The 12268-nt window shown below is 44.9% G+C and overlaps 1 protein-coding gene across 1 annotated transcript; it reads left to right on the top strand.

The window, feature by feature from the left end:
* Positions 1 to 435: 435 nt before the first annotated feature.
* On the top strand, positions 436 to 6965 carry UPK1B (uroplakin 1B). The gene is made up of 7 exons (XM_014957115.1): positions 436 to 516; positions 1051 to 1251; positions 2762 to 2836; positions 3568 to 3690; positions 3973 to 4152; positions 4930 to 5013; positions 5644 to 6965. The coding sequence occupies exons 1-7, from the start codon at positions 451 to 453 to the stop codon at positions 5692 to 5694; spliced, it is 780 nt and encodes a 259-aa protein (XP_014812601.1). The 5' UTR covers positions 436 to 450; the 3' UTR covers positions 5695 to 6965.
* Positions 6966 to 12268: the final 5303 nt, after the last annotated feature.

The raw sequence follows: 12268 nt of genomic DNA, 5'->3' as shown, positions 1-12268 counted from the left end.
GTAGTGCTGGCCAAAATGAAACAGCCAGCGAGCAGGGTGGACAGCATACCCTGGGGTAAAGCTCAGTCCTTTGGAAGAGGAGCCAGGAGAGGGCCCTGACCTTGTCCCCTGTCCCTCTGTGTGTAGCTGGTGTTTCTAGCCAGGTGGAAGAGAACACCATGACCCGAGGTCTGCATGGGTGTTGCTGAGATGGTGAAAACCCTGCTCAAAAGGGAGCTGAAGACACTGGCTGCCCCCAGAGTGGTCCCAATCTTCTGTAGCTCAAGTATTAGAGAGAGTTCGAGTTACCAGGTTCATACCTGGGGAAGCTTCTCCTCTGAAAGTACTCTGAAGCAAGGGGTGGGAGCTGTACAGACAGGCTGGCAATTTCTGTCTATCCTGAGTGAAGCCTATTGTACTGGTCTAACTGAAGACTGTCTGTTTTTTCCTAGGTTGCATGAAGAATTAAAGATGGCAAAAAGTGATGGCATACGCATCTTACAGGGTCTATTAGTCTTTGGGAATGTAGTCATTGGGGTAAGTGAACTGAGACAAGTATGGGTGGAGGCTTCCTTCCAGTATGACACTTAAAATAGCAGTTCCCAGCCATGAAATATCTCTTCATGTGTGAAGCCCACACGTAAATAAAACAGTAAAGTGTGAGGGGGAGGTCTAAAGGAAAGCTGTGTTAGATGAGCAGTTGGGTGGGGAGGGGACAGCAGGGGTTGATCCACAAGACCAACATGAATTCTAGGGGAAGAGCCCTTGCTGCTGACAAACACCTTTCAAGCCACCTCCCTCCACATAGTGATGGGGAACATTCTGTTAATTCTTTCTTAATATCCTCAAGTCCTAGGTGTGAAGTCTCAAGTCTAGGCTGGGTGAGTTTTGCCTGCAATTCTTCTGTGAGGGCACAATGCAAGAGATTGTAGAGTTGGGCACAGGAGCAGTTGAATAGCTCCTGTTTGGTAAGAAGTAAAATGAAAGGAAAACAGTCTCCATCTTTTCCTGTCTTTTTTGTTTCTTTGGGGAAGCTTGATCTAATGGATTTCCCAATCTTGCACTTCTCAGATGTGTGGCATTGCCCTGACAGCAGAGTGCATCTTCTTTGTGTCCGATCCCCATGGTCTCTACCCTCTGCTGGAAGCCACAGAAAATGATGACATCTATGCTGCTGCCTGGATTGGCATTTTTGTTGGCTTTGCACTCTTTGCTCTGTCTATCCTTGGCATCGTTGCAGTCATTAAGTCCAACAGGACCTTGCTGCTGGTGGTAAGTGTAGAAAAGTTTGCCAAACTGAAAAAACACTGCCTTAGTTTCCCTGCTCACCTTGGTAACCAGCCACTGAGCAAAAGCATCTTTTATTAGTGATAAGGAGCAAAAGGTTCTTCCTGATCAGGGCTGTGGTGTCCCACAAGGTGAATTCTATGAGGATACATGCATGAGAAGCTCCCAAACCAGGCTGAGGGAATTAATGATGAGAGCCACAATGGAGTTTTAAGCTGACCAGCTTGACCCTGACCTTGCCCTGGAGCGATGCAGAAGCACTTGTGCAATCATATGTAGCTGGGATGTAGTTTAGATCCTTGTTTCTCCCCACCCCTTACGGCCTTTCAGCTGTCATATACCATTCAGTTTAGGAGCTGATAAGTAATGAGTTCTGTACAAGGCATTAGTATGTGTTAGTATACCAAATATGGGTGCAATTGAGAACATTAGACATCAGCAGGCAGGCAGAAATTACAAGGCTGGGGACAGAGAGCTTTGGATAAACCAAGGACAATGTTAAGATGTGAACAAATCTCTGTACAATTTCTTACTTAGTCCTTTAGGCTGGCAGTGGCAAAACTTCATTGGTGCTTGCATTGATGAATGGTAGAGCTGAAACTCTGGAATCAGCACTCTCTTGGACTAACGTGGGATGGCAGGGTGTCTGTTTTAAACAGGAGACACTTAAAGATCTTAAATCTTGTGCCAGGGAGTTTTCCAGCAAACAGGTGAGGGAAGAAAATTCCCTTGACTCTGAATTTTGGTGTCTTGGCTAAAACTCAAGGCTGTGGTATAGGAGATAAGAGAGGGTACAAGGAGCAAAAGCTGGGGTCAGAAAGAAATGCCTTGAATCTGAGAGAACCATTTTAAAGTGTGGGAGGAGAAACAGAGACACAAGTACTCCAAAGGGAATATGGGAAATGTTAAAGGGATTGTGCCGAGAAGGGCAGAGAAACAATGAAACCAACTATGAGACGTGATCAGAACCTGTTCTCATGAAGGATCCTTGCTGACAAAGTAGGAGTGCTGAGATCTGACAATGCAAAATCAGGAGGACCTGAACAATACCCTAAATTGCACCTTCTGTTTCCTCAAAGCTCTCAGGCTAGGAGTGAAGAGCTTCTTGCTGAAAAGCTTATAGCTGGCAAGTAGAACTGGAAGGAAAAACGGGACAAGCATAAGTTGCCAATGAGATGCAACGAAGAAAAGGGCAAATGTTATTCTAGGACATACCAGGCAAAGTATTTTCCATATGACAGGGTGGTATTAATGCCATGAGGTTCTGAAGAAAACTTGTCTGTGACATGGAGAACAATTCCAGTCACACACCTTCAAGAAAGCAGATTGCAAACTGAAACAAGCACAGGAAAGGGCTACACGAATGTTCAGGGGCATGGAGAGGACTGAGGAGACTAGGATAGCCTGGCCTTCTTTGCCTTGAGCAGGGTTTCAAGCTTATTCTTGAAAAAAAAACATTTCTCCAAAAGGTAACTCTGCTGTCTGTCTCCCACAGTACATTATTCTGATGTTGATCACTTATGCATTTGAAATGGCTTCTTGCATCACAGCAGCGACTCACCGAGACTTCGTGAGTATTTTTAACTCATGTATTCTTGCAACCATGCTGGGAAACGTTGCAGTTCTAGGGCACACGCTGGTCCTGTTCAGTGTAGTAAATGGCCTGTGTGGCGGTATGGGGTCAACTCAAAGGACTACTGCTGATTTAGAATAAGACCCCACAAGGAAAGTTTCCAATGTCACTATTCCAATCAAGGAAATAACTTTGTTCTTTTTGACATAGTTTTGTTATTTTTAACATTTTAAAATGTTTACAACCTTGTAGCTAAGGAAGAAGCAGCGTGGGTTAGCTGAATCATCAATACAGTGTTTAGTCTTTCAGCTATAGACTGATTAATCTGTCATACATGCAGAAGACAAATCTTCAGCATTGCCTCAGGCAGTGAGGGAAAGATTACGTGGGTTATGGGAGTTATTGGGAGGGAGAAAAATGACTTGTGATGCTTTAATTCCAAGCAACATATCAAAAGTAACCCATAGCTTCTGCAGATCCTGTGATCTGACATCTGGTAGAGCCTGCTTAAGAGTCTTGCTCAAGATCTACAGCTTTGTTGATCCTGCTCCTTAAATCTTGCTCTTTATTCTCCTGTGTGTAAAAGTGGGGGAGAAGCAGCATTCCTGTTCTCCAGCCGGACACTGAAATAAGCAAACAGACCCACCCTATATAACCCTACAATTGCTTTACAAGGCCACTTACTTACACAGTTTCTGCATTCTTCTCTGGTTTTTTTTCTTCTTTAGCTCACTCCAAATGTCTTCCTGAAGCAAATGCTGGAGAGGTATGGAAAGTCAGACACAGCCAATAACAATGACAAAGGGATGACTGAAGGGGTCACAAAAACATGGGATAACCTTATGCTTCAGGTAATAATAACACTGAAAACTCTCACTAATTATTAAAGGCTCTGCAGCCCTGGAATTTCAAGTCCTCCTTGGGGCCTCTCGGTAATAAAGAGGGCGGCATCTGCCTTGCACCTTACAGAAAGTCCTGCCACGCTCCCTGTTTTGCTTGTTTGTCAGATAGAAGACTGTCAAAGACAGGCACTTCAAAACTCTCTCCCATAAATCTGTGGTTAATACCGAACCAGCCATGTGCAGGGCTGTGACCTGGGCCTATAATGACCAATCCCTTCTCTTGCCCTGCAGAAGCAGTGCTGTGGGGTGCGGGGTCCCACCGACTGGCAGGAGTACACGTCCGCCTTCCGTAAAATGTACAACGACGCTGACTACCCTTGGCCACGCAATTGCTGTGTCATGAATGACCAAGGGTCTCCTGTCAACCTTGATGGCTGCAAGCTTGGAGTCCCTGGCTACTATAACAGCAATGTAAGATCCTCTCTGCTTTTTCCAGTTAACATATGTTGGTCAGAAGCTCCTTGCTGGAAGGGAGCAGTGAATAGCCTTCCTCCTCTACTGTGAGCTACAGGTGTTCAAACGCTTTCTGGAGGAGAAGCAATGCCTGCGGAGTCCAGGCCATGTTGCTGAACAGAGGACAGGTTGTAATAAAGGGTATCCTGGTGGAGAGACAACTATTAAAAACACTCTCCCAATGCCACCAGTAAGAAGTGACATCTCCAACATGTAGGTGGGCAGTAGCTAAATCAAACTTAGCCCAAAACTGAGCGCAGATAATATGAGTGAGCAAGGCAGCAGTTCTCCTCCTCAAGGTAGAACTTTTCAGTAGACCAGCTTGTCCTATTCAAACAGATTGCTGGGTCTTTAGCAGGCAACTTCTCCACTAGCAAGCGTTTCTAGAAGGTGTTCAAGCTTCCAAGTTGCCTGCAGCTTCTTGATTCAGTGTGTCAACTCTACGTTGGCTGTGTCTGGTTGTATGTGTATACCTGGCACGTGGATGGCACAGGAAGTTGTCCTTGAACTGTCTGAGATTAGTCTACTTTGTATTTGGAGCTAGAAACAGGTATGCTATCTGCAAGTTGACAATAAGCAGTGTAGTTCTGACTTGTCTTCTTGAGACCCTGTGAGCTACCCAAATTGCAATAGACGAGGAGCATTCCACTTCAGTCTCTCTCAGAGGAGGATAAGCTTGTCACCTTGTGGTACAAACCCAAAGCTGGTGTTGATTCATTCTTGATTGTCTTACAGGGTTGTTATGATGCTATTTCTGGGCCAATGAACACACATGCCTCAGGTGTTGCCTGGTTTGGTTTTGCCATCCTCTGCTGGACTGTGAGTACTTAATATTTGCTTTTATTTCCTCTTCTCTTTTCTTGCTATTCCACACCCAGCTGGGTGGAGGTGGATGACAGGACTGACGCATTTAAAACATCTCTAGATTATAGTTATTCATTCGTCACCAATTTGCCTGTAGCCTGTTCCACTAACGGCCACATTTACAAGTTCACCTCCATTCTGGCTTCTACAGGTGAGGAGCTAGATGGCCTTCCAGCCTGCTGTGGCCTGCTGCCATCTCAGCAATACAACACAGCAAACAGAGTTTGCAGATGCTTGTTTCTGAAGAGTATTGGATCACCTAAACAGTAATCATGACAGATAATTCAATTTCTAGTAGGAAGACTTTGTATGAGTGCTTTAAATACTCAGAGTTCAGCAGCTTCACAATAGATAATCCTCAGTGAGCTGAGTGATCCAGTCAAATTGTTATGGCTGCACATATCCTCTTTCTTCACTGTGAAGCTTCTGTGCAGACCAAAAGATTTAAACTTTCTCTGCATGAACAGACTTTGCTTGTCAAGAATTTCTGTTGCTGTCTCCTGCCAGTAGGACTAACTGGGGCTGGGGGAGAGGTAGGGAGAAGGAAACAGGGAGCAGAGAATCTTAGTAGTCTTGTCGTTTCAGTTCTTCGTCCTCCTTGGTACCATGTTCTACTGGAGCAGAGTTGACTACTGAAGACCCGGCATCCTCAGCGCTCTCCTGAAGCACTGTGTGAGACTGCATTCGTTCATCTGCTCGTTCATTCTCCTCATGCCATAGAGGATTTGAAGTTTTCCCACTACCTCTCCTATATATACTTTTGCCCCTCCAAAAACTTGACACACAGAGCCGATGACTCCAGGAAAGAATCTTCTTGTCCCTTCTTTGCCCCTTGTTCTGCAGCCTTAATGCCTCCTGGATGAGGCACAATCCTACTTTCACTGTGCAAGAAATCCTTGGAGCATAAGTTGAGAAGTGATCTGATTTGTTCTGTGATGACATCAGAAAGGAAAATGTCCATATACACTTGCTCCAAAAAGGTCTCTCTCTAAGTTGAATGTAAATCATCATGCTAAAGGCTCCAGCAAGGGCTATGTGAGCAAAACTGTAACCTCCTGTGACCAATAAAGATGGATGCTGCAAGGGAGAAGACTGCAGACCTCTCTAATGTATTTTATTGTTCAACTTCTGTTCCTGGTCTCTGTCACCCCTTGCCTTAGAATAAGGCAGACACTCTGAGAGTTTAAGTGTGTCAGCAGTACAGACATGTCACAGATAGAAAGCCTGTTGCTAGTCAAGCCCAATAAAAGGCTAGCTCACTGCTCACTCCTCAGCAATATGCTGCCTTTTTTCAAGCCTACCTCCTGTCACTGACGAAACTACGGCATGTGCTCCTGCCTTCAGAAGTGTCAGTCCAGAAAAAGCTCCTCTTGCTAACAGGCGACTCCTTCAAAAAGCTGTTATGTACTTCACACAAGATTTCACACATCTACAGGTTCGAATTCGGGCAGAATACAAGGGGTCCTGTGCTTTAAGTTGGCTTTGCGAAAGTGGCTGTCCCACGCCCCTAGATTACTATGCTTCTTGCTTCAGCTACCTCCATGTATTTGGTCACGTCCCCTGTGTGCTTCCCTTCCACGTCCTCAGATCAGGTAGGACAAACGCAAATAATGGTAATGAGTAATTCTTGTGAAAAATGCAAGCAGGGAGACAACTGAAGCAAATCCAGCCCTTGCATCAGCAGTTCCGGTCTCGCTCAGTTCAATAGAGGCTGTTTACTTTGGCCCAGACTGATCTGCTGTCTTTCCTAGGGAACACTTCAGCAGTTACATGTGTCGTGCGAAATATGCTCCTCTATAGAGCATTTTAAGGTGAAGCCTTTTCCTAAGGTATACTGGTTTAAGTCTTCACACTTGCCGGCTGTCTTGATTCTTGGTTTTTGTATATTCATGAAAATGCTAATTAAAAAGAAGTGGAAGTGTAATTTTTTTTCTTGTTTAAGATTTATGTTTGGGAAGGGGAAATGATAAAGGTCTGTATCAGGGCCGTGTGGGGCAGTGCAAGGGCAGGTGTGAAAGTCCTGTAACCCCGTCCTGAAGACCTGTGTGCAAAGCACCATGATGTATGGTGCTACAGAAACTCTATAGCTGAATAGTCCCTCACCAGGGTATGGGGGGGAGGTAGCCGTGAGGGTGAACAGCTCAAAGGAGAAAAGGGTCACTGCAACAGAGGGGAGGAGGATGGGTCCTAAATGAGTGTGCCTTCAGAAAGGAAAAAGCCCGTGGATCAGCCACTCCACTGGTTCCGTGGGGTGATGCCTGTCTTGGAGAGCCTGAACTCTCAGCAATTTCCATAAGGAAATTCATCGTCAGCACTTCTTTGTGATGCTCGAGGACATGGGGACTGTGTATGGGAGTGATCTGGGTTTGTGTTTTAATTATTTGTGTATGTGTGTGTGCGTATGCTGAAAGCTACAATAATACCTAAATCTAAAGAGAATTGGTGTCTGCATAAGTTAGGCAGCAATAGCAAAGACTCAGTCCTGCGTTGTTTACCATGGATTGCAAATGCCTGCCAACTGCAACAGCAGAGAGGACAGAAATGGGGAAGGTGGGACAGTGCAGGCACAGAGGTTCTCTCCTTGCTTGGCCAAACCCCTCCAATAACTCCTCAGTCATGGCCCCCTCCGTGGATAGCTGCACGCCTGCGTAAATGTCTCTTGCTCAAGTTATTTCTGAAACTCAAGCAGCTCTGCAAAGGGGTGGAACAACTGGCTATGGGACTTTCTAGAGTCTAGCAAGGCCTTCTGCATCTGGCCTCCAGATGTGACTGGAGATATGCCTGTAGAAAACTTTAGGACCCCAGAAGCAGGTAATTTTAAATATTATTTTCCTCCTCTGTTCATTTGGTTCCGCCCCACAGCTCTCTTCCTTCCTTCTACATCTAAAAGCAGTGTGATTATAGCCCTGTACTCAATGTAGACAAAATGCTGCAGGATTTTGCAGGAGAAGAGGAGCTGAGACTGCAACTATTGCAGTATTAGCTGCTCCAACCAGTTGCAAACAATGCCATTGACCTATTGTATAAATGGCAGTTTAAGCTAATTGAGTTCTTCTAATTGGCCTTCTGCTTCCTGAGCCTTTCCCTCATGTGGCACATTATGATTTATGTTTTGCGAAAATAAAAGCTATGATGAACAAATGATCTGGGCAATGGTGGATCTATGCAGAAGTGCCACGCACGCCACAATGCAACCAGAAAGCTCCAGCTTTATCCACATGAACTAAGGAGGAAGAAGAAGACTACACTGATGGCAGGATGATGTTGAGCAGGCTCATGAAAAATCCTGCACAGCTTTTTCTGGTTTTTCAGCTTCTGAAGGTCGATTCCAATCTCAGTAAGTTCCCTACCTGGGATGCCAGGGGAGGGTGAGGAAGGGATGGAGTCCGTGACAGGAATGGTGGTGAACGGGTTCATGTGTTGGCTAAGGCTTCTAAAGAAATCCTGGCCATTCTCAGCTGTTTGGATTGCTGCCTGAAGGTATGGATGTATGTGGTCTTCAGAGCAGGCAATATGCACAGATGCATGAAAACTGCTGGACTAAGACAGGATGAGGAAAAAAAATCTCTAGGTGGAAGCTGTGCAGTTTATTTGCAGATTTGCTCTGTGTATTTCTTCCCTGTAGGTGTGAATATTCATAGTTCTCTCCTGACAAAAAAAAAAGCATGTTTCAATTATCCTGTGGAGTTACCAACTGTATTTTTAGATTATTAATTTATTTTAATATTCCCAGCTCTGAGAAAACAGTCTTGCTGAGAAACATCCTCTGTTCATACTTGACAGAGCAGCATGGCCTTCAAGCCAACAAGAATACCAAGCCCTCAGCTGCTCCTCCCCCATACACACACAAGCAAAACCTGATGTCTTTCACATTATTGAATTTTGTGGCTGGCTTGCCCTCATTTTTCCAACAAGCTTTTCTACCCCTTCCTCCTTTCTCCTCACTTCTTCTGCATGAGATCTCTTTGCACAGACTCTCTCGGTCCCTATTTCTCCTTACCTTGCGGGTTCATCTACGACATACAATGCCCACTATGTGCCAGGCTTGCATCTGGCTACCCACCTCCCTGCAAAAAACAGCAGCCAGGCTGTTGGTGGTGTTTGCTGTCCTCTGACTCAGATGATTTATTCCTTCATCCTGCTCGCTGCCCTGGCATCTTAATTTTTCACATTCCTTACGGCAGGAACTCATGCCAAGCAAATGTTTATTGGGACAAAGTATGACCTAAAACAAGCTCATAAATGAAGCCTCCTTCTCCCACCCCTTGGCAGCTCTGCACTCTTTGGCAACTGGGGAAAGCCTCTGCAACGTGTGGTATGCTGGGAAGCTCCTGCAAGGACTCTTCCTGTAATCTCAGGCATCTATCTTTAGGAGATCCGTCTGCGTGAAGAGTTGAGGATGAGTACTGAGGGTTTATCTTCAAAGGCAAAAAAAAGGTGAGGGTGTTTCTGACGGTGTTAGCTGGCACGCGAGGTGAAATTCCAGCACAGGCAAGGTCACCTGCAGTTCTTGCACATTTCTAGTTGAGATAAACTCTGCAAGAGAGCTAAGTGATGAGCAGTGAGCAGCTCTGGCTACCCAGGGCTGCTACTGACTGTGAGTGAATGCAGGACTGAAACCCTTCCCTCTCTCTGTTTTTCCCGAAGCAGCACTCACCTTTAGCAGGGTACCGTGGCTGGCACAGAGGCTGGAGAAGGTAAAGCCAAGCCACTTCAAATAATCCCTGCAAATAACCAACCTAGTCTTTTTACATCTCTCGTCTGACTCTTGTTATTTAAAGCAAATCATCCCACAATATATTAAAAAAAAAAAAAAAAAAAAAAAAAAAGGTGAGTAAAGCAGTTCGTGAGCACCTATTTTTTCTGATCTAAACTTCTTCCTCACTCTTACGAAGGAGGAGGGAAAGAAGTAGTTACCTGATATTTTGCAGACTGGTTCAACTCTATCTTATGGCTGGGTTTGGGTTTGTTGTTTTTTTTTTCCTTTTCAGGTTTTACTTCTCTGGAAACTTTCCTGTTTAATAATCATGATGTGTGTTATTCTCCTTTCTCCAGCCCTGGTCATTCCCATGTTCCTGTTCCTTGTGGTTCATTCTTAAGCAGCCACTAATCTTTCTTTGAAGTCATTTCCTCTCACTGAATTCAAATATTTCCTGGTCTTTTCAGATAAGGGATTTAAATGATAGAGATGTGTTCCCTGTAGCAGATGTGCTATGGAAGAAAACAGGTCCAATTTTAAGATGTATCTGGACCAAAGTGCATTGCATAATCCCTATGGATTTTCCAGGTTTGCAAAATGTAGTTAATCTCACATTGCAGTTTGCAAGACGTGAGAAAATAGCTACCCTTTTTTATTATGGAGTGAACCAAACATTCTTATTTTAACACGCTCTAGCTAACTTCTGGGGGCATCAGGACTTGGCCAGGTCTGAGCTTTGCAGCTCCCATTCATTTCTAATTCTTAACTCCGAAACTATTCATCCTTCACCCTTGTGGTGACACATGTTCTTTGAAAAGTTTATCCGGCTCAGAAGGAAAATGAACTCGGAGATCTCACTGCCTTTCTCTAGCTTGGCCATTGTGATCCCGTTCTTTTTGCTGTTGTTGACGCCTTTTGCCAGCTTGACCTAAGTCTCCTTCACCTGGCTAAATTTTGCTCCCCACACTGCCTGCCTTCCCTTTGCTGCCACTTGACTGTTGTCTCCATCCGGTGGGATACCAGCTCGATGTCCGGTTGCCCATAGCTGCTGGACTCCTGTGATGCAAAGAGGATGCATGAGACACCGCTATCAAATGCTCTTTGGCGCTGGGTTTGATTGTTTCCTGGTTAACAGCCAGTTTGGGAACTTGCTTAATCCTGGCTCTGGCTTAGCTGCAAGTATCCAAGATGTTATAGCTGTTGCTTCCAACACAGCCTACACAGATGATTGTCCTGAGTCAGACTTTCATACTCGTGGCGATGGGAAAGCAGGCAAGAGGAATTGGCCAAAATTGTGTTAAAGCACTTCCACGTGTTTAAGCGCCCCGATTTAGGGCACAGGGCCGAGTGTAGCACGAGCAGGTCTGCAGTGTTCTTTTTGCTTGATTTTCATAACCGTGGGAATGCTGGGGGGTGTCAGTTTGAGATTCTCCTCTTGCCTTATGGCCAAGTCACTGCTAGATTCTGTGGCACAAAGAATACAAAAATACTGTTTCTCGTACAGCGCTAATAACTGGCTGTGACTAACAACAATTCCAGAGTTCAACACACACAGTTTTCCCTCTCACTTCGTGTGCCAGTTGCCATGGTAAGCAGGAAGCACAACCCAGGCATTTTCCTAAAGGGAAATTGAAGTCATGAAGGAGGTAGGAAAGGGAGTCAAGCCCTGAATTCAGCTGCTGAGTAGGAAAAAAAAAAAAGTATTTCATTTAACCTCATGATTCATCTGTTTTTTAGGGAGAAAAAAGAGCAGGCTGAACTCCAGGTATGTCCACTGAGGCTAAAACCACAAGAAGCCCTCTATTTTTTTCTGTTTGTGTTCCCAGGGTAGAATAATGAACAGATACTAATATTCCCTTCCACACTGCAGCTCAGAGATTGGATCAACGAGGGTGATGCAAGAATCCAGAGAACCAGGGAACTTAACTCATAATTTCTTTAAGTTCTTGCGTGTTCTTTAAAAAATCAACAGAATTGCATATACAATGCACCAGAGGCTTCGTAGTAACTTCTCTTCTTCCAGCTTGGCCTCCCCTCTACAAGCACCAACCAGGATCTCAAAGTATTTCTGTATGCATTGCTCTACACTATCACAGGCGAGCACAGTTCTGCAGGAGATGTGTTAAATGGGAGAACGTGGTTGTGCATCACTGAAACTTCAGCCCGGTAGAACTAGAAATGGTAAGGAAAATTATTCATTTTACCCTTGGAAATTTTAAAGCATTTCAGATAATGGTAATTCTACAAGAATCTCCAAGCCCTCCCTTCGTTTGCAGAGCTGTGGAGCAGCTGCAGGGCTCAAAATGTCCAATCAGAAAAATGTGTGATCCGGCCCTAACCTTCATCTCCCCAGTCAAAGCCCAGACAAACACAGCTTAGTGCCCTGGCCACTCACACAACAAAAGAAGGGCTCAAACTCCATGTCAGAGGAAGACAAATGCATTTGCACTGCATTCATAAACCAAGTTCAGGAAAAAGAAAACTTTCCAAAACATCACTAGGGCACAGGTC

The sequence above is a fragment of the Calidris pugnax genome, unplaced genomic scaffold (assembly GCF_001431845.1).
Source record: "Calidris pugnax isolate Ruff unplaced genomic scaffold, ASM143184v1 scaffold225, whole genome shotgun sequence".
Taxonomy (NCBI): Eukaryota; Metazoa; Chordata; class Aves; order Charadriiformes; family Scolopacidae; genus Calidris; species Calidris pugnax.
This window is presented reverse-complemented; position numbering and strand designations above follow the sequence as displayed.

Excerpts from the sequence above, each read along its gene's own strand:
- UPK1B (XM_014957115.1), top strand. The coding sequence starts at position 451 with ATGGCAAAAAGTGATGGCATACGCATCTTACAGGGTCTATTAGTCTTT. Across the intron at positions 4,153-4,929 it reads CTGGCTACTATAACAGCAAT|GGTTGTTATGATGCTATTTC; the intron begins GTAAGATCCTCT and ends ATTGTCTTACAG. Across the intron at positions 5,014-5,643 it reads TTGCCATCCTCTGCTGGACT|TTCTTCGTCCTCCTTGGTAC; the intron begins GTGAGTACTTAA and ends TTGTCGTTTCAG.